The sequence below is a fragment of the Eretmochelys imbricata genome, chromosome 20, assembly GCF_965152235.1.
Source record: "Eretmochelys imbricata isolate rEreImb1 chromosome 20, rEreImb1.hap1, whole genome shotgun sequence".
NCBI lineage: Eukaryota > Metazoa > Chordata > Testudines > Cheloniidae > Eretmochelys > Eretmochelys imbricata.
Window position 1 is genome coordinate 376,603 of NC_135591.1, and position 21,168 is coordinate 397,770.

At 41.4% G+C, this 21,168-nt stretch overlaps 1 protein-coding gene across 4 annotated transcripts in view; it reads right to left on the reverse strand.

Annotated features, from left to right (window-relative positions):
• LIMA1 (LIM domain and actin binding 1) overlaps positions 1–21,168 on the reverse strand; it is a 39,781-nt gene that overhangs the window by 14,910 nt on the left and 3,703 nt on the right. The window contains exons 2-6 of one of the 4 annotated variants that reach the window (XM_077838668.1): positions 16,507–16,572; positions 15,343–15,480; positions 11,366–11,411; positions 8,523–8,981; positions 1,647–1,755 (exon numbers count right to left, since the gene is read on the reverse strand). In XM_077838668.1, coding sequence (XP_077694794.1) covers positions 1,647–1,755; positions 8,523–8,981; positions 11,366–11,411; positions 15,343–15,461 — 733 coding nt within the window. In that variant the 5' untranslated portion in view covers positions 15,462–15,480; positions 16,507–16,572. Of the gene's footprint in view, positions 1–1,646; positions 1,756–8,522; positions 8,982–11,365; positions 11,412–12,557; positions 12,688–15,342; positions 15,481–16,506; positions 16,959–21,168 lie in introns of those variants that run through there. The other 3 variants (XM_077838669.1, XM_077838667.1, XM_077838670.1) reach the window with 3 other exon arrangements.

The window sequence follows — 21,168 nt, forward strand, 5'->3', positions numbered from 1 at the left end:
CTAAAAGCAGCACCTCAGAAAGTGCAGTTAACATCTGCTTTCGCACAATCCAGCCAGTAAACTCCTCAGCAGTAAAGACAGTAAAAACAATCTGTACTTGGAAGAATATATAGGCATTATCAAGCAGATAGCAGGTGAGAAGTGCTGAGAACAAATGGGTTCAATTATATTTAACCCAGAGAAGAATGGTAATGCAAGACTGTTCATTACACCAATAATGTACCCAGGGTTTTTTTGGGAATGTGATGGAGGAAGAGAAGGGAAGGCACATAGGGTTATTTTAAAAAAAAAAAAAACAAGTAAAAGCTTAACCCTACACTACTAACAAATCCCCAAATATACCACTTACATGGTGTCTTCCATCTGAAGATCTCAAAGCAAAACACTTCATAAACAACTAAACCTAATTTCATATCATGCTGGCAAGATGGGCAGGAGCTATCCATTTTACAGAGCAGGAGATGGAAGAACAGAGATTAGGCATTTTGTCCAAAGCCACAGTGGTAGATCTGTTAATAGTACCCAGATCTCTTAACTCCCAGTGCTCTGTCACAGATTACCAAGTCATCCTTTCTGCACATCAGTTCACCACTATCTTACAGCCTTTATTTTAGACAGGGAAAAGATTTAAGGGCCCAGCACCTCTGATTATTCAACTACCTCGCTTCCCAGTTAAGGTCCATTTACATAATAGTTTTGACCACGATGTGGAGAACTAGAAATGAAGAGACCTTTCACTAACTAACCCAGCCTCAAATGAAAATTTCATTTGAATTTAGAAGGCACGTTTTAATAGGGTGTACACTGGTAAGAATTGGTACCTTTCATTGCTCTCTCTAGCCTAGCTCAGATAAGGGTATTGTTTACAGCATTAGGAAGTAAAGTTCAATGCTAGCCATAGGCTGGAAACATAGGTGTTGCATTTAAAGCTATTGTTCTAACAAAAGCTGTTTGAAGATACCTGTACAATACAAGGTAGTGCTCATCAGTCAAGAATTCCATAGCAGGTGTATAACTTTGGAGGGATTTAAAGCAACATGAAGAATTTCACACTACTGGGTCACAAGGGAAATACTGGCAGGCAGGGAATTAGGGACAAGAGTGTTTATTTCTCTGGTTTCTAAATTAAGCTGCTTCTCCTCGTAGAAAATAAAAAGTACCATCTAATAGAAAATGGGACTAGGAATCAAGAGATATGGCTTCTATTAGCTCTGCTATGAAGTTTTTTCTCCCATGCCTCAGTTTCTCTGTAGGATCCCAGAGAAAGATACAGGGTGCAAGGATATTATGTAAAAAAAAAAATCTTAGTTTATTAGTGTTGATAAATATCATCATCAATAATTCCTAGTTCTTATCTAGCACTTATCAGTAGACGTCAAAGCACTTTACAAAGGAGGTCAGTATCATGATTTCCATTTTACAGTCTTGCAACTTGCCCAAGATCACCCAGCAGGAGAGTGGCAGAGTAGGGAATAAGAACCCAGCTCCTTTTAGTCCCAGTCCTGTGCTCAAGGGCCACACTGCCTTGAGCCTCAGATGGAAGGTGTTCTGTCTCCTTCCTCTGTCAGACATTATTCCCCTCCTGTTACATGCACAAAAGGGAGTTGTTTTAATGCACAGGCCCAAATGGCTCAAGACTAATCAACCTGAAGCATTATGGCTCCTCTCTCCAGAGCAGATGTCAAGGTCCTCTGAAGAGAAGCTGTTTTCAGAGATTCTCCTGCTACCTGCAGTCCTACTCTGGTCCCGAAAAATCTGTAAGACAAAAACCCACCTATGAGGTGTTTGGACAAGGCAGAGATTGTTGTGCATAATCCTTTAAGATGCATAGGTGTCTAGCAAATCTCCTTTACTGGACTAAACAAATCTAGCACATGACGTCCTATTTAAGCAATATCAAGTTCGGTCACAGGATACCTACCTCTCCAGACATATCCACAGATGCCTTTTGATTGTGAAAGACAACTAGAATGCCACATGTTAGATATCCACAACATATCCTACAAGCTAGATGTCCAGGGAAGGAGATATATAAGCACTCATACCAGTTTATAAATTAACAGTTTACAAGCTCAGTAACAATCGTTTAATCAAGATATGAAATTAAGAGAGAAATAGGTGTTAAGATACCAATACATCAGCATTACCATTCAGTAACTACAAAGGAGAACAAAAACTTTAGCTTATGACTACAGTTACATTTGATAGCAGTCAATAAGTACAACCTATCAGAGTCAGACTGACCCCCAAATTAGGTCTGGTAGTCAGGCTGACACTTCAATAGGTTGGTGCTAGACAGAAATAGCCTCAGATCTCCAGGATAAACCACCAACCACATGGTTGTGACGCTGGATGTAACGCCTCTATATAAATCCACGGTACACCCACATCTTGAATACCATGTGCAGATCTGGTCGCTCCGTCTCAAAAAAGTTATTAGAATTGGAAAAAGTGCAGAGAAGGGCAACAAAAAAAAATGATGAGGGGTATGGAACAAGTTCCATTTGAAGAGAGATTAAAAAGACTGGGACTTTTCAGTTTAAAAAAAAGAGACGACTAAGGGGGGATAGGAGAGAGGTCTATAAAAATCCTGAATGGTGTGGAGAAAGCGAATAAGGAAGTGTTATTTACCCTTTCACATAACACAAGAACCAAGGGTCACCCAATGAAATTAATAGGCAACAGGTTTAAGACAAACAAAAGGAAGTACTTAGTCACACAACTCAGTGTTGGCCTGTGAAACTCACTGCCACGGGATGTTGTGAAGGCCAAAACTATAACTGGGTTCAAAAAAAAAAAAAAGTTCCTGGAGGATAGGTCCATCAATGACAATTAGCCAAGATGGTCAAGGATGCAACCCCATGCTCTGGCTGTCCCAAAGCCTGACTGCCAGACGCTGGGATAGGATGACAAGATGGATCACTCAATTACTTACTGCCTTGTTCATTCTGAAGCATCCAACATTGACCACTGTTAGAAGACAGATACTGAGCTAGATGGACCATCGATCTGACCCAGTATGACCATTCTTATGCTAGGGTGTTTTGTACTAGCAGCAGACACAGATGCTCTGGTCAGTTCCTTTGGATTTGATACATATTTGCTCCAATCAACCCTCAAATGGCTCCCTATACAACTTTTTAGTGCACAATAAAAAAAATCTAACGATTATAGAAATAAGTTTCAACAGCTCCTCTAAGTGCTCTGTCGTGTGCACAGTTTAGTTTGCCTACACCAAAATTGGATGTTTTCACAGCTGAAAGTCAACCTATAAAAACAGCATGAGGTGATGAGAGCTCTTTTCTCCCCAGGAAGAGTTAAGTCTCAGAGCCCACTGGAAATTGAGGGGGTGCGGGGGCGGGGATTTGGCAAGACACTCCGACCACACATTTCTTTTCCTGCTTCCAACAAGTCTCATTTTGCTCGTCACCAAACTGATAGAAATTCCAGTTTTATACTTACAGAGCTGTACTGTAAGATAATCCCTGTGAAAAATCAGGCCTCTTTAGCACATAGAACAGGAACTTCACCAGGAAAGGAAAACGCAGTTGGAAAAATCCCTTGTTTTCCATTAGCAAGTTTAGAAATTTTATATTTCTATAGTTTAGGAAATTGGTAATGTTTCTTACCGGAAAAGCATTTTATTGACACAAATCTTTTCCTTCTGGTGAAGGTACTGATAGATGCACCCAAGTGGAGCCTACGCTCTTCTAGGAATTTGCAGACTCCTCAGTCATCTCCAAGATTTGCTTGCACATTCCTGTTGAGTTCCACCACCACAGAGCCAACACTCTGAAGTGCTTGAAACCCTACAGTTTGGGATTAAAGTACAGACAACAGTTTCTCTTTTCTCCCAGTACATGGAACAGAGTATTTTAGGCTGAGATTTTCGGGAGAGTGCTGCTAATGGAACAGTGCTAAGGGGCGGTGGTAAGGGAGAAGGTGTACTTCAGATGCATTAGCCCATTGAAAGATCCTACTAGCATAAATCTGGAGACATATTTGACATCTAGTTTGCAATGTTAAACACAAAGTTCATGCTTCTTTATACTGGGTGTGGTTGGCAGAAAGGAAGGTGGAACAAACAAGTTCTTACAACAGCACAGTATGACCCAGGAAGAAAGTTTAATTGGTCAGGTAAGTGCATCTGGAAATACGAAAGAATAGTAGTTCTCTCAAACCAGAAGCTCTCAGCTACATAACTAAACCTTGTGAGTATCTGGATTCCATTCTCATTTAGATGACAAACAATCCTTTCTAAGAACAGAGATGCATACATCTAGAAGCTTGCTTGAGTTCCTTAAGGAGTGGTTTCCTCCTCCTCTCTCTCCTCCCCACATCCCCCATCCTCCTTCCTGCCAGCAGACTGGAACTGATTTGAACAAACTTTCCCTGAAATCTTCACTCAGATTATGCAGATTAAACACATCAACACAAATAAAATAAAAAGCTAAGGTTTCCTGAAACTTAAGGTAATATTCTTTCATGATGCTTTTAAAACAGATTGGGCAAAATACTCCCAAGTGCTGTAATTCATTCCATTATGCATGAAAGCACACTGTACTGGCTATCCTATCAACCAGAGCAAAATCTGGTCACAGCCCACAAGGAGTTTACAATCTAGAGACATGTGCTAAAGAAACTATGATTCTGGTTAGCAGGGAGTTGAGGGATTCAAAGTTTGAGAGGTATAGTCCTCTCTTTTGTTCATCTTATGCCATCATGAGAACAAATGGACACTATTATAGGGCAAAAAGCAAAGGAGTACTTGTGGCACCTTAGAGACTAACCAATTTATTTGAGCATAAGCTTTTGTAAACTACAGCTCACTTCATCCGATGAAGTGAGCTGTAGCTCACGAAAGCTTATGCTCAAATAAATTGGTTAGTCTCTAAGGTGCCACAAGTACTCCTTTGCTTTCTCCTTACAATGTGTATGATAATCAAGTTGGGCCATTTCCAGCACAAATCCAGGTTCTCTCCCCCTCCTCCCCACCACACACACACACACACACACACACACGCGCGCCCACTCTCCTGTTGGTAATAGCTTATCTAAGGGGGGGAGCGGTAGGAAAAAACAAGGGGAAATAGGTTACCTTGCATAATGACTTAGCCACTCCCAGTCTCTATTCAAGTCTAAGTTAATTGTATCCAATTTGCAAATGAATTCCAATTCAGCAGTCTCTCGCTGGAGTCTGGATTTGAAGTTTTTTTGTTGTAATATTGCAACTTTCATGTCTGTAATCGCATGACCAGAGAGATTGAAGTGTTCTTCGACTGGTTTATGAATGATATAGTTCTTGACATCTGATTTGTGTCCATTTATTCTTCTATGTAGAGACTGTGCAGTTTGACCAATGTACATGGCAGAGGGGCATTGCTGGCACATGATGGCATATATCACATTGGTGGACGTGCAGGTGAACGAGCCTCTGATAGTGTGGCTGATGTTATTAGGCCCTGTGATGGTGTCCCCTGAATAGATATGTGGGCACAGTTGGCAACGGGCTTTGTTGCAAGGAAAGGTTCCTGGGTTAGTGGTTCTGTTGTGCGGTATGTGGTTGCTGGTGAGTATTTGCTTCAGGTTGGGGGGCTGTCTGTAGGCAAGGACTGGCCTGTCTCCCAAGATTTGTGGGAGTGTTGGGTCATCCTTCAGGATAGGTTGTAGATCCTTAATAATGCGTTGGAGGGGTTTTAGTTGGGGGCTGAAGGTGACGGCTAGTGGCGTTCTGTTATTTTCTTTGTTAGGCCTGTCCTGTGGTAGGTGACTTCTGGGAACTCTTCTGGCTCTATCAATCTGTTTTTTCACTTCCGCAGGTGGGTATTGTAGTTGTAAGAATGCTTGATAGAGATCTTGTAGATGTTTGTCTCTATCTGAGGGGTTGGAGCAAATGCGGTTGTATCGCAGAGCTTGGCTGTAGACGATGGATCGTGTGGTATGGTCAGGGTGAAAGCTGGAGGCATGTAGGTAGAAATAGCGGTCAGTAGGTTTCCGGTATAGGGGGTGTTTATGTGACCATCGTTTATTAGCACTGTAGTGTCCAGGAAGTGGATCTCTTGTGTGGACTGGACCAGGCTGAGGTTGATGGTGGGATGGAAATTGTTGAAATCATGGTGGAATTCCTCAAGGGCTTCTTTTCCATGGGTCCAGATGATGAATATGTCATCAATATAGCGCAAGTAGAGTAGGGGCTTTAGGGGACGAGAGCTGAGGAAGCGTTGTTCTAAATCAGCCATAAAAATGTTGGCATACTGTGGGGCCATGCGGGTACCCATAGCAGTGCCGCTGATCTGAAGGTATACATTGTCCCCAAATGTAAAATAGTTATGGGTAAGGACAAAGTCACAAAGTTCAGCCACCAGGTTAGCCGTGACATTATCGGGGATAGTGTTCCTGACGGCTTGTAGTCCATCTTTGTGTGGAATGTTGGTGTAGAGGGCTTCTACATCCATAGTGGCCAGGATGGTGTTATCAGGAAGATCACCAATGGATTGTAGTTTCCTCAGGAAGTCAGTGGTGTCTCGAAGGTAGCTGGGAGTGCTGGTAGCGTAGGGCCTGAGGAGGGACTCTACATAGCCAGACAATCCTGCTGTCAGGGTGCCAATGCCTGAGATGATGGGGCGCCCAGGATTTCCAGGTTTATGGATCTTGGGTAGTAGATTACCGACAGGAGAGTGGGTTTGTGGGGGGAGGGTGAGAGAAAACCTGGATTTGTGCTGGAAATGGCCCAACTTGATTATCATACACACTGTAAGGAGAGTGATCACTTTAGATAAGCTATTACCAACAGGAGAGTGGGGTGTGGGGAGGTATTTTTTCATGCTTTGTGTATAAAAAGATCTTCTGCAGTTTCCACAGTATGCATCCGATGAAGTGAGCTGTAGCTCACGAAAGCTTATGCTCAAATAAATTGGTTAGTCTCTAAGGTGCCACAAGTACTTCATTTCTTTCTGCGAATACAGACTAACATGGCTGCCACTCTGAAACTTGTAATTAACACCATACGGATGGAGTCAATAGCAAAGGCAGCTCTTAAAAACATTAATGAAGACTAAGAACTCAGATTTAAACAGTTACTGTGAGAAACCGTTTTTAATGCCTATATTCAGCCTAACCCAAAGATTCTGTCCCCCAAGACCCCCATTTATTTAATATCTAAAGTAAATATCTTCCCTGTCCAAGATTTTTCTTTGTTTTACTGAATGATCTAATAAAACCATCCGGAGTAAAAGAAAGCCAGAAATATAAGGAATTATGGGAAAACTGGAGAATCCACCAGCATCAAGGCCCCCAGGACTCTGTTGTAAGTCACTGGCATATGCAACTCATTTTCTAGTTAAGCAATTCTCCCTGGGGACAAAATTGCAGTCCACATGCAGGATCAAATTTCATGAGCAATTGTAGGAAAATGCAAGCCCTGTGCGTTTGCAAGTCAAAACTAGCAAAGGCGTGAGCTCGTCTAGCTATTTTCCCTGAGAGAGGATTTTCTCTGATAGGAAACATTTATTAAGATACACAGATGAGAGGATAGCAAAAAGGAGATGGAGTTTCAGCTCAGTACACTATACAGTAAGCCCTTAGACTTTTCCTGTAGCTTTGGCAGACCTTCCTGTCCCACAGCAGCGGGTGTTAAGCTATTCACAAAGGGAGCTTAATAGTTTTTTTTTTTACAACTAACATTTAAATGACTCACTGCTCAGTGCCCACAGGAGAAATTAAGAAGCAGTCAGCCCCACCTTGCTCCAAAATAAATAAATAAATAAATAAATTTACTCAAATACCAGTCCATTCTGTATTTTCAATTGGATCCAACCAAAAATGAGAGAAATAATCTATCCATCCTAGATTAACATGTTAAAAGAAGAATTCACTACTATTGTAGAGCTGCAACGCAGAGTCGCAAAAAGAAATGGAGTACTTGTGGCACCTTAGAGACTAACCAATTTATCTGAGCATAAGCTTTCGTGAGCTACAGCTCACTTCATCGGATGCTGTAGCTCACAAAAGCTTATGCTCAGATAAATTGGTTAGTCTCTAAGGTGCCACAAGTACTCCTTTTCTTTTTGCGGATACAGACTAACACGGCTGCTACTCTGAAACAGAGTCGGTGAGTCGAGGTGAGTGAGGTAATATATTTTATTGGCCCAACTTCTGTCGGTGAGACAAGCTTTGAAGTCCTGTGTAAGCTCAAAAACTTGTCTCTCTCAGCAACAGAAGTTGGTCCAATAATAAAAAAATAAAATAAAATAAAAAAGATATTACCTCACCCATCTTGTCTCTCTAATATCCTAGGACCAACACAGTTACAAGATTGCATACATGGAGAGTCAGCGACATCCGTAGAGTGTTCAGCTCTTTAGCACCAATCACTTCAAGATACATTTTTCAGCTTCAGTAATAAAACAAAACTGCCATTTGTACAGTTAATAGCTCTGAACCACCCCCTGCAGAGAGTTTTCAGATGCCCAGGAGGCAGTTAATTTTTAGCCTCTTAAGGTCTGAAGTTATACAATCCTTACCTTTGTTTGAGTTGCTTCGCCCTTCTCAAACATCATCTTTAGTTTGTTTAGTGGGATGCTATATTTCTCTATCTTCCCTGATGAGTCCGGGTTTTCACTGGCCTCAGGTTTGCCTACTTGTCTGGATTCTCTTACACAATTTTCCATTTTATCACTCTCCAATGAGTGGATCTTAGACTCCTTGCTGTCAACACTTGGATATTTCAATTGGCCAAAGGCTCCAGAAGGCGATCGGAGTTGAGATCTAGTATAGACCCTTGATATTTGGTCAGTTTCTGCTTCAGAAGCAGTGTTGGTTTCTACTCCAACACTGGGGCTGGCGACCTTCTGCCTAACCTCAGTACAGTTGCTTTGTAGGGTTTCCGTCCCAGACTGTGTTCCCAATATTGGATTCTCCCACTTCTTCTTTAACACACTCAGAGTCCCCCTTTTCAAATGAGGGGGAAGATTTTCTGTGTTCTAAAAACAATAAGAAGTTAATGCCAGTCAAACTGCCTGATGAAGCATTAAAGCACTTCTTTTCTGTACAAAAGGAAGCAAAGACTCAGTGCTGATCTTAGCCTGCTGCTCTTTCAGACAGCTGTGAATAGTTACAACTGTGCCACATGGAGAAAGCATCTAGGATAGGGGAGGGGGGAGAAGAGAAAAGCTAGGAGCCGAAGCAGGAAGTGATCAAACAGGATGGCCTTATAAGGAAAAAAAGGGAATCAAGGTCTAATGAGAGTTAAATAAGACACAAAAGGCTTGAATCCACACACTAAGGAAATCTAACAGAATCAATACTAGCAGACTTTAGAATGAGAGACTTATGTTAACAATGGGAAAAGCAGCCACATGTGGAGGGGTGCTATGCCAAACGTTGCAATGTTTCCATCTGCTCTAAGGGAAGCAGGGAGAACAATTAACTATCTATTCCAAGAACTAAAGATGATCTTTCAGAAACCACTATTACTTGGGATTTATGCATTTCACTTTCAGTTAGTGGCAGCATTTCAGTGCCAAGAGGGCTCTAAACACTGTATTTTAGACCACCCAATACAAATTAAACATTACAATTCTTCTGCATCCATTTATAAAATCTGATCATACACTGGAATATCTAATTCTTCTACTGAAGGTAACATTGTGATCCCTGAACGGCACATACTCATGCACATAAGTTATGTCCTACAAGCATTGCCACACCAGCGCCATGAGCCAACAGAACGTATTCTGGGTTAGCTGGTAGTGACCCACAGCAATACTGCCCCTCAGATTCAAGTACCGTCAGACTACTTCTGCTCAACCGTGACTACCCCACATACGAACAACAGAACCCCGCATTTAGCGAATTCACATCTAACACCTGCCAGCGCTGCGTTTTTGTGGTCTGCTCTTTATGGATCCTACCACAAGTGAAACTAACTGCAAGTAGAACAGGTCTGCAAGGCTTTAGGGAATTAAACAGGATTAGCAGCTATATTGGGATTTAAATCTCTCACCCCATTACTCTTCTAGTCACATTCTGAATGCTTCTTTAGAAACTGACTAGAATTCACCTAAGCTTCAGGAAAAGATCAGTTTATTTGCTCGCTGTATTTAAAGCAAGTAGCGAAGTTGTAGGGAAAAATGGCACAGTGTATTAAAGAGGTAAAAAAGGTCCCCCACATGAAGGGTTTTCAGAACAGAATTAGACACTGAAGTTCCTGCAGCTAGAGTTTCCTTAAATCCCAGGTGCACTGCTGCATATGGAGTTCTGGCATGCCTCATACCATGAGTCATTCTGTGCTTAGGCTCTGCTTTGCCCTGCCCATACAAGTGATGCAATGGCTTCCAGTAGTGAGCTGGCATTCTTCCCTATTAATGCTGAGAGAGGACTTCCCACAAAGCACCCCACAACTTGCTCCTATAAATAGGTTTAAATATAAATGTTTTAACCAAGAATTATTGTCCTACATGATCATCCAAAGACTTACTGAGACCTGACAGCATGGGAATGAAGGAGCACTGAACAGGCTCCTGCCTGGTCTCTCTTTCCCTGGCTACAGTGACCCAGAGAAAAGACATGCAATGCTTACTAAGTGTGCTATCAAATTGCTCACCTATGACTGAGGAAGCACGCTCAGAGAGGGAATTGCTCATTCCTTCTGGACACGGTAGTTAACCCTGTACATTTTAAATGAAGAATAAGCAGAGATTCTGCTTGTAAATGCAGACTTGCCATTTTAGTGCATTCTCACTCACTAGAGTCCCCTGATCCCAGAGCAGTGGGAGGAAGTGAAACTGTAATAGAGCCAAACAGAATGGTGCTCTCTCCTCTCCCAAGGCAAGTCCAAATGATTTAAAATGTACTTCAGAGAAGGGTCCCCTAAATGGATTCTGCAGTTAGAAAGGAAGATAACCAATTAGAACTATTGGAAGCTGACAGCATCCCTTTAAGCTTCAAAGTATAGATAAGAAATGAGCAAACAAGAATAGAAACCATACAGCTGCCTACAGCTCAGAACAGAGGTGGCCATTTATGTTTTGTGATTAGAACAGAGGACTCAGAGCCAGCTGCATCTTGGCTTCTGCTTAGGACTGAACCAATGATTCAATGTGTGACCTGGGGCAAGTCACTTGACTTCCTTGTGCTTCAGTCAACCCAGTGCAAGAAGACAGGTCAAAAGCAAGCCCTTAGTGAAAAAAGGCAAACACTGCATCTGAGCCAAGTTTTCTTGCAAACACAAGGTACAAAAAAGCCACAGAGCACATATGGGTTGTTTAGCTTCCCTCAAGAGCAGCAGTCTCTGGAAAGGTGTAACATAGCTAGTCATCCTAATTTACATAATGCTTCTCATTCCAGAAGGATCATAAATACTTACATTTCTTTTTTTCTCTGCAGTAGCTTCTTCAGCTGCTTTCTGATACCTTTTGGGAAAGGGGGGGGGGAGAGGAAATTAAAAAAAAGATTTAATTGCATTACTAAGTTCCAAATACTTTGGTGGGAGCACATTCACCCTGCAACAAGGCTATTACATGCATTCCAGACCTCATGAACAAAAAAATGGAGATCTCAAACACTTATCAGTATGGCTGGTTGGTTGTCATGGAAAAAGTGGTAAGAGACACAAAAAAGTGTATGAACAAGGTACAGGAACAGGTTCTTTTGAGCAATACAACTCTTACAGACAAATAAGGTATTTTAAAGCCATTAAAAAACCCAGCATCCACCCCACACTTCATTACCCTGGACAGATAGAACCAAAGCTAAGAGATCGTGGAAGACCTTGTTCAGTTGGTTGCAAAGACTAAAAGAGAGCCCAAATAAACTGTAAAAAAGCCCTAGGTTTTCCCACCAAAACATTGTAGCGACAACTTTATTTATGGTCATTAAAGTTCTACTTTTCAGAAGCAACGGATGGTAGCCTGTTTCCTATTTGGGTACATTTATATTCTGCCTCTGAATTCCCCAGTGTCCCATTCAGGAGCCTTACAACTCCAGCTGTCTTGCAGTCACATCCATGTCATCATATCACTGGAATCAAACACACCACTTAGATCTCTCTTGCCTGCTTGGGGCCTGATGCTGAAAGATGCTTAAGTTATCTAAGAACAGATTGCATATATCATCCTTATTATTCTCTAGCCTCTGAACATGTCATATGAGGGTTTTTAAAAAGTTAAATCACAAAACTGTTCGGAGGCTTAATTTTAAAGCCAAATTGTCACCAAGTTAAGGCCAGTTAGTGACATATTAGCAGATTTGAAAGGACATTATAAACTCACAGCTCTTCAAATATCTGCTGGTGCTACCCCATGACTAAACCTTATCTGGTGGCCTAATCCACTAGAAGAAAATCTCTTACCACCCCGCCTATATTTGTACACTATCACTGATTTTTGTATCAGGCCATTTGTTACCCTGTGTGCTGGATTTGTGCATCTTGCATGGGAGGTTTCTCCCTCCCTCTCCTTTGTTAGTCTAAAGAAGCAGAAAGCCTGTGCTGCTCTCCCACCCCATAAACTGCATAAGCAACTTCCATTCTGCAGGACAGAAGAAAACCACACAAACACCTGCGCTTGATGGATGTAGTTATGCTGGTCCAAGCCTTTGAGGATCTAGAATGTACTGTGCTACAAAGCTTCCAAGTTTGTCTTCCCAACACCGTTCCTTCATGGCAAGGCACGGAACTGAAGTGAGCAACTAACGGGGCGAGTCCCTTGTTGCTCTGCCTCTTCCTGGATAGAGACACAAAGATGTACTGGAGAAAACAGACTGAAGATGTGTCAGAGGGTAGGGTGGCCCTTTAAAGGAGCTGGCTTAGCCCCCACCTCTGACTGATTAGATGCATCCCAGGTGATTGACTGGATGTCAAGCATCGGGTGATCATCAGCAGATCACCTGATCATCAGATAAAAGGCCAACAAACAGCTCAGTTGGGGACAGAAAGAGTGGCAGAGAACAGTTAGGTGCCCAAAGGCTATTTTATTTGGCTGCTGAAATGAAGTGCGTGCAGAGTAAAAGCCACTGCAAACACCTGACTCTGGGAAAGACCGACAGCCCCAGGTAGCTAACTTCCATGACAATGGAGCATGTGGCAGAAATACATTTGTGTAACCAGGAGCTCAGGCTTGTGCAGAGCCAAGACTTAACTGATTTTTCAAAATAAGGAAATGCCTGTAGAAGGAATGTGATCAGTTTATGGAAACATGGGCAAAGATTATCAGCTCTGCATATCTGAGTGTAACTTCACTGGAGTCAGGGGAGCTGCAGCCACGGTAGCATTGCAGAATTTGGACCTACTCTATCAATAGCAGCTCATTGGGGGAGGGGGACATTTATATTCCCCAAATTTAGTGTTTAATTTCTAGGAGAGTAAATTTTGTCTCGTCTGTCTCATTTCTTTGCCGATTCTTTTGCCCATCACAACCCCTGAACACTAGCGATACCCAAAAAGTATCCATCACTGAAGCAAAGTACTGATTTCAGCGTGTCTGGTAACAAGTTTGGGTCTCTGCTGTTCAAAGGCGTGCACTACAGTTGCAGCCTACAAGGTAAGACGAGATGGTGAGGTTCTAGCATATTGGATTTATGTATTAGTTTTGCACATTTTGAAAGCTTTTGCTCAAATCCTGATTGGCCACTTGCAACGATTAACATGGTGATCTCATCCTAATCTATGAGAAATCTCTCCATTTTTGTACAACTGACTACTATTGCTGGATAAGCCCAGGACTGTAAATGGCAGGGCAACTACATGGGTGGAACAAGGTTCACAGGCAGAGTTGTGCATGAGACCCAACAATGGAATAGCAAGGGCACTATAGGCAAAGAGTGAGCTGCATTGGAAAAAATATCAGAAGACTGAAGAAGGCAGCAGCCTGGAAAGACATGGATGTTAAAGGCAGGGACTGAGGTATTGTGCCAGTATCGGAAAGGAGTCTGCACAATGCATGGTTTGAGTCTGCACTAACAGCCCCTCAATTTCACTAATAGTTAGTCACAAACAAACACAAGTTGAGAAGAGCCAGGCAGTTTGCATGGTATTTTGGGATATAAAAATGGTTTTAAAAGCAGTAGATTTAGCTGAAAGAGCTGTAGTAGGATTAGGTTTCCTGATGTGGATTTCAAGATTGGTGAACCCAGTGGTAACTGAAGTGTCCTTTTCAAAATAGCCCTGCCATTGCTTTCATGAGGGTAGGGAAGCCCTGCTTGGTTAAAGTGTAGTGCGGTGAATTACTCCAGTAAATGCCATTTTAAAGGATTATTAAAGTTTAGCAAATTGACCAGGCTCAATTTCAAAATCACAGTTAGAGGCAACTGAATCACTGACGACGGACATAACAAGCATTTTCTTCCTTGCACTCAACACTTCTAAAGAACAAAATAGCATGTTCCAGAAATGGACTAGAGATCAGTTATTTAAAAAAATTCAGAGGAGCAGCCTCTCATGAGAGGCTTCCACACATCCCATTACCAGTTACAGAAGTTGATACCAGCCTATATTATTAAAATAGTCTGGGATTTTCAAAGCAGACTAAGGGAGTTAGGTGCCCAATTTACACTGAAGGTCCCACCTGTGGTCTGCACATTTCTCAAGTACCAATGACATGCATTTCCAGCAAGCACACTTAATGTAAGCGTTTGCTGAGTGGGGCTGCCTTCTTTCTTGGTTACAATAAAGCGTTATTGTTTGAATGGGAAACCAATCTAAGATTCCACAGTCTATCTTGCCTCTCTGCAAGTGAGCACTCCCCCAGTAAACAAAGATTACCACAGGCTAAGGGGGAGATCTATGAAGAACCCTTTGTTAAAATACTGTTTCTAGACTAGCCCTTTTAACCCCTTGGGTTTCCTATCAGGAAATCCATCATTGGCAACTGTCAGTACCGGGCTTCAAACTGGAATTATGCTGTAGTTGTGAGAGGAGATCCTGCTCACCACCATGCCTTGCAGGAAGTGTAGGACTGGTGAACTTTTCATCTCATACAAAGGATGCAGAGATCTGTTTCTGATGAAAGAGTAAATCCATGGGTGGTAGCTACTAAGCCCTAACTATGGATGCCTAATAGAATATCATGAATCAACCATCAAGGTTGCACCTTCTCTTCCAGCAGGAGGGGGTGCTACTGCTCACAATGGCAGCCGGAAAGGGGTATTGTAGTTCTATGGCTAATGCATCAGGATTTGCTAATTGCCTGAAGCACATTCTATGAGTATTTTATTGCACAGAGGATGGGGTTTAACTGAATTTTAAAAAGGTAAGCAGTGCAGACGGGGAATGGCCACCATCAGCTTGGAAGGTGTCAGCTGCTAGGCTACACACCTGTTTTTGAACTAAAGCCTCACAGCACTTACTTGGAGAATCTCTCAAGGAGAGCTGATGACTTATTCTTGTTGACTAGAGAAAGCTCTTTGGCAGTGATTCTCAAAGAGTGTGAAGTCCATTGTCTTCTGTTAAATGGAGATGGCTCCATCTTGTGAAAGCAGAAATATCTATGAAAAACAAAGCAAAGCAGCAATCAATATGAAATAGTGATCCAAAAAGGATTTGGACTGAGTGGCTACAAATTGTCAGTCTTTATTTGGGCACTACAAGCATGTTTCATATAATTGTTGCCAAGTAACAGTCACTGCAGGCTCCTTGGTTCAAGTGGATAAAAAACTAAATCAATAGCTCTAGATTAAAAATCATATTCAAGGAACTTTATAATCTATTTTACTGGTAAAAACACTGACCATTGCAACAGAATGGGAAGAGAAGACAAGCTCAGAGTGAAAAGAACGCTAACAGGAGACCCCCCACAATTCAGATCCATAGGCTCCATGGCACGAAAAGCTCCAGGAAGCCCTGCCTGCCCTTACCCACTCTGGCTTCTAAAACGAACCTTCAGGCATTTATATAAGAAGGTTAGAGTTATGAAACCTAAGAGGATGTAATTCCTATGCAAACATTGCTCATTTATTGTCATGGTCTTCAGATTTAATGCAGCAGCCGCTTCCTTTGTGAGTTGGAACAAGTCCTCTGCTCATGGACAGGACTGCAAACTTGATATTACAACAGCTCTCAGTTACCTAGAGGAATGGCTTTAAACATACTGTACTGCTGTAAACTGGGACATGGTTTTGAACAGCTCTTTAGTGTGGAAGCTGTCAGAAAGCAAAACCAGAATTTACGCATATCCAATTATTATTATTATTATTTTTTTACAACAGTTTTGAGGGCCCCATGATAACGCCACAAATGATTTGGCTCCTAATGGGCATGTTGCTTGTTCCTCCTTTCTGTGATATTGGGGAGCAGAATATCAGTTGATCACGCCAGAGACACTGCAAGGTGACACTGTTTTTAAGGTAATATCTCTTCACACATGTCTGAAGATTGCTCCCATAAGATATGGGAGCATAAATTGATAGAGGGATCCTTAGTGTTACAGCAAACTAATGCAACCTAGACTGATATTTTTTCAGTTTCCTGTATTTAATTTGCTCTATTCACAAGTAAAAAAAAGATTTACTTACTAGATGCTGACGAGTCCTCAGAATACAGATCCACTCGGAGTAAAAATCACACCTGAAATGGAAGCACTAAGAAAATTTGACAGTGTCACCACAGCGAAAGGCAGAGAACTAGCATACTTCTCTAGGGACATTTTTCTAACCTATGCAAAAAAGGACCCAGAATAGGGAAAAATGCGTATAAGGATGATAACCTATTTTATGATACGATGCACTCATGATTACTTCCTGGTTTGGAAGCAAACACTTTGCAAGCACACCAAATCCAGGCTGCACTACCATTAGACAGATTTCAGATCAATCCTTTCAGGCTACACTCCTGATGCAGTTGGAGCACAACTCTTAAAAATCTGTAGGTGGACAAGTCAATACAGTCTAACTTTTTCCAACTTCAGGTACTAGAGATGGTAACCACTGCGCACCAGGAACCATCCATGGATGTGTCTCCACCAAGGACAGGGTTCTTCAGAACAGCCCATTTGAATTTCACTGGCACAAGTTCTGAAAGGACAACAAGACTATTGTACTATCCAAGACAGCACATATTGACAAACCAGTGCCAAAACTAGAGTTTGCATAGGAAGTTTTGCTTTCATATTAGCCACAATATCAAACAGTAAAAAACAAAAAACATACTACTGGGTCCTCAAATGGTAGGGTGGGTGGGGGAAAAACAAACAAGGAACTACTGTGCTAAACCTCAGAGACTTTCTATGCCCAGCTGAAATTTTCAAGGGCCAAGTTTCAATCCCTGAAAAGGGTCATAAAGGGGACTATGACTGTAATTTCAGTTCTGGATGGATTTGATATTACTGATGTCAGTCTCTTGACACTTTCCAAACTATGTACTCAAACATTTTTGCATAGTTAGGGCAGACAGTGCATGTGTTCACAAGATGAAAAGTTACTCAAAGTACTTGCTTATAAAGTCTTGTCTCATGACACTGAAAATCCAGTGAAACTAGCCTGTAAGATCCTTTTCTAGCACGGAAAGAAAGCATGTAGTGAAGCCCACGTGATCACAAATCACTTAGCAGCAAAATTCTTCCATACACAAATAATTTTGCACTAAACGTCTACAGACATTAAGGCCTTGCTCTTGCAAGGCTGCTGTGCTCCAGTGTAAGTGGAAGTTAAAAGGTGCACAAGTTCTAGATACATTCCTTCACATTAACAAGGCCTTGTCTACAGCAAGAGATTTTCCTCAATTACACCCAGCACTGATATAGCTGCTTTTGTGAAAACTGCAGCATAGGCAGACAAGGCCACTATTTGCACAGGAATAATGCCCGTTTATGTATGGCTATAACCAAAGAAAATTCCATTGTAGAAGAGTCTCTAGTCACCAGTTAGTCCGCTCCCTTCCAAGGATGCCAAGAAGCCAAGGGACAGTGAATAGGCATAGCTGAGATTTGTGCGTAAGTGTAATCCATGTGCTAATATATCCCTCTCTTAACTACACAGAAATGCTCGTTAAAACAGGATCAGTTTCTCCATGCTTTGTACCTTGCACTTTTACATGTAATGCTCCATACCTGGGCTTTACAGGATTAAGCCTGCTGTTTAACGCTAACTGAAAATGACCGACTTGCTCTAAACAGGGCGCATGTAACAAAGCTGGATTTCACTTTCAGTTACCTCTATTGTGTGATTTTGCCGTTTCACCCTGGTTTGGGTGTACAACTTGGTGGAATAGTGACAGGAGTGGAATTAGTTCATTTTGTAAGCAATTAAGATGTATACAAAAAGACTTTTCTTTTGTAATTTTTAATTTGTTGAAGGTCAGATCATTTAGGAGGAAAATCCTGTTACCAAGATGAGGTGGCCAGCTGATACGGACATTAAAATGCTGCACTGTTGTAACAGAAAGAATATGCAAAGGAAGGTGAAAGTAAACAGGAATGTTTAAACAACACACCTTGTTTTAAACACTAACATTCTGTTCATTTACCTTTGATAGTAATAATTTTGACTTCTAGCAGATAACACATGCATTACATTTCAGATACCACTCCTTTACCTACAGGCACATCTGTGTTAAAACAATCATGACTCATTCCAGCAAACATCTCTTCCATAACAGGAGCAATCGCTGTTATGTTTTTCAAAATTGAAGGAAAGTAGCATGCATACACACACACACACAAAATGAAAGTTGTCAGGAAGATGTTAACAAACCTGTGTTCCATATTCTTAACACCTTCCAATATCTTACTTTGTTTAAAGATTCATCATGTTTCTAAAGTATCCATGCTACTTCCTAGCCTCTTCTGGGTAATTCATTCCAGACCACTTCCAGAAAGCAAAATTCATTGACTACTATGAGTATTAGTTTACTATCCGTTTTGTACAAACATGCTCTGTGCTGCACAATACAAAGACATTCTCTGCCCCAGAGATTCACAATCTAAAGGACACAGACGAGGCACCCAGAGAAATGCAGAGGCGTAGATAATAAAGGGGTTACTTGCTAGCAACAATGTCTGTACTCCAAATGTATTTACCTCCACAGTCCCACTGTAGAAGTCATATGTCTAGCTACATTGTTATGGAACCTTTTTGAGCAGTATTTGCCCGATAGGAGGAATGAGAAATTCCCTCAAGCTACACATTCCATAGGGAGAGTACATAAATAACCTGCCTCATCAACTCCTTTCTATCTGCTTCACGAGTCATGGAACCAACTTCTTCCCTGCTCCATTCAAATCTGGCTGTAAATAATTTACATTGTTAGCATTAAAGATTAAAAGTGTTTTTATTTTAGCTTTTCAACTGTTCTGTTGTATTTTTGGTAGCGTAGTTCTGAGTTTCCTTGAGTTTTGCCCAACATGGTTGACTAGTCTTATAAAAGAAGAGTTGCAACAGCAAGAATGAGGATTTAAGAAACGTTCCTCTTGGACAATAAACTGTAATCTGCCTCAGACCATAATGAGAAATTCCTCTTGCATGTTGTGGAAAGGCACTCAAGTAAAACCTGTAACAACTGCAAGCCTTCTTTAAAAGGGCTCCAAAGGACCATAAGACCAACCCATTAGCCTAGTCCAGTAAGAGATTCTCTACAAAAGGAGTCTCCCAAGCATGACTAGCTGTGCAGATGGGGTTATCACCTTGTAATGGTATCCCATGGAAATCAAAACAGATTTTAGGGATTACAGAACCATGTTCCTGGGATGGAGGCAAGGAAAGCACCCCAATTACTGCCTCTTTGGATCTGTTGGAGGAGATCTAGAGTATTCTCCATGTGGATAATGAGCCCTCACTGGCATGGAAACCACAGTTCTGGAGTAAGATGCTACCATATATGGAACCAGATGGGTGCATGGTTCTTGTCAGATCTGAGCTTGGTACCATAGACTTCTCTGAACTGAGAAAAGCAGGTTCCCTGCCACGCCACTGCAATTCCACCTCAAGAGGAAACTAGCTCAGACACAGGAACATCTGACTTGAATATGACTACTCATTGTACATGAATTTAAGAACATACAAGTCTCTACAAGAGTATAGGTTTAGTGAATATTTTAGTTTGTTTTACGTAATGATACCGAGAACTCTGAAATAGCATTATAACTGTCTAATACACTAATCACTCAAACTAAGATAACCTATTAAAACAGCCTTGCAAAATTCATCTTGAGCTGAGTTAGTGTTGGGGCGGGGGGCACACGTGCTGGGTTAAATGGGGTAGTAAACTAGCATTTTTATCATCATTGTGGAAGGGTGGATGAGAATATTTGGAGCCTGGCAAGTTTTCATGACAATTTACAAAAGGTGGAGTAGAAAATGGTACATCAGCCGTAACTAAACTTCACCATTTGCATCACAGCCACTGTAAATTAAAACTTTACATTTACCATAGTAGAGTAAAACCTATATATAGATATATTGGAAGATCTAGAGAAAATATTTATACACAGATTTGACTCCCTATTAGTTAGCTGCCTCCAGGTAGGGCTGCGTGGTTTGTTTTTAAAGACATTTATATTGAGCTGTCTGCAGAAAGAAGCATCTGCTGTAACAGCTCATTAGTTAATAGCAAAAGGGACATCAGAGCTGAGCAGTGGGACCAACAAAGCAAAATCAACTAAAGCAGAGCAGAGGTATACATTGATCACAGAATCATATAAGTTTAGGGTTGGAAGAGACCTCAGGAGGTCATCTAGTCCAACCCCCTGCTCAAAGCAGCACCAATCCCCAACTAAATCATCCCATTGATGACCCACTAATCCGCCAGTTCATTACCCAAGATCTTTTTTTTTTTAAATCTAAATAAAATAGAGGTGTATACATTTATTTTTCTGGTGATAACCTACAATAGTTACATGCAGTGTTGTTGTAGCCATGTTGATCCCAGGATATTAGGGAGACGATGTGGGTGAGGCAGTATCTTTTATTGGATCAACTTCGGTTGGAGAGAGTGACAAACTTTCGTGCTACGCAGAGCTCTTCTTCAGGTCAACAGTTATAGGCAGTATATGCACTTTCAGGTTTTATGTATGTTGCTCAGTGTTGTATCTTTTTGCACTCACAGGAAGGTCCTAGGATTTTTAGAAGTTCATTTGTTTGTCATCTAAATAGTAATTTATCAGGACTATGACTCATTAGGTCATCGTATGAGGAAAAATCTTCAATAGCTGGGCATGTAACAAACAAGAGATACAAAACACC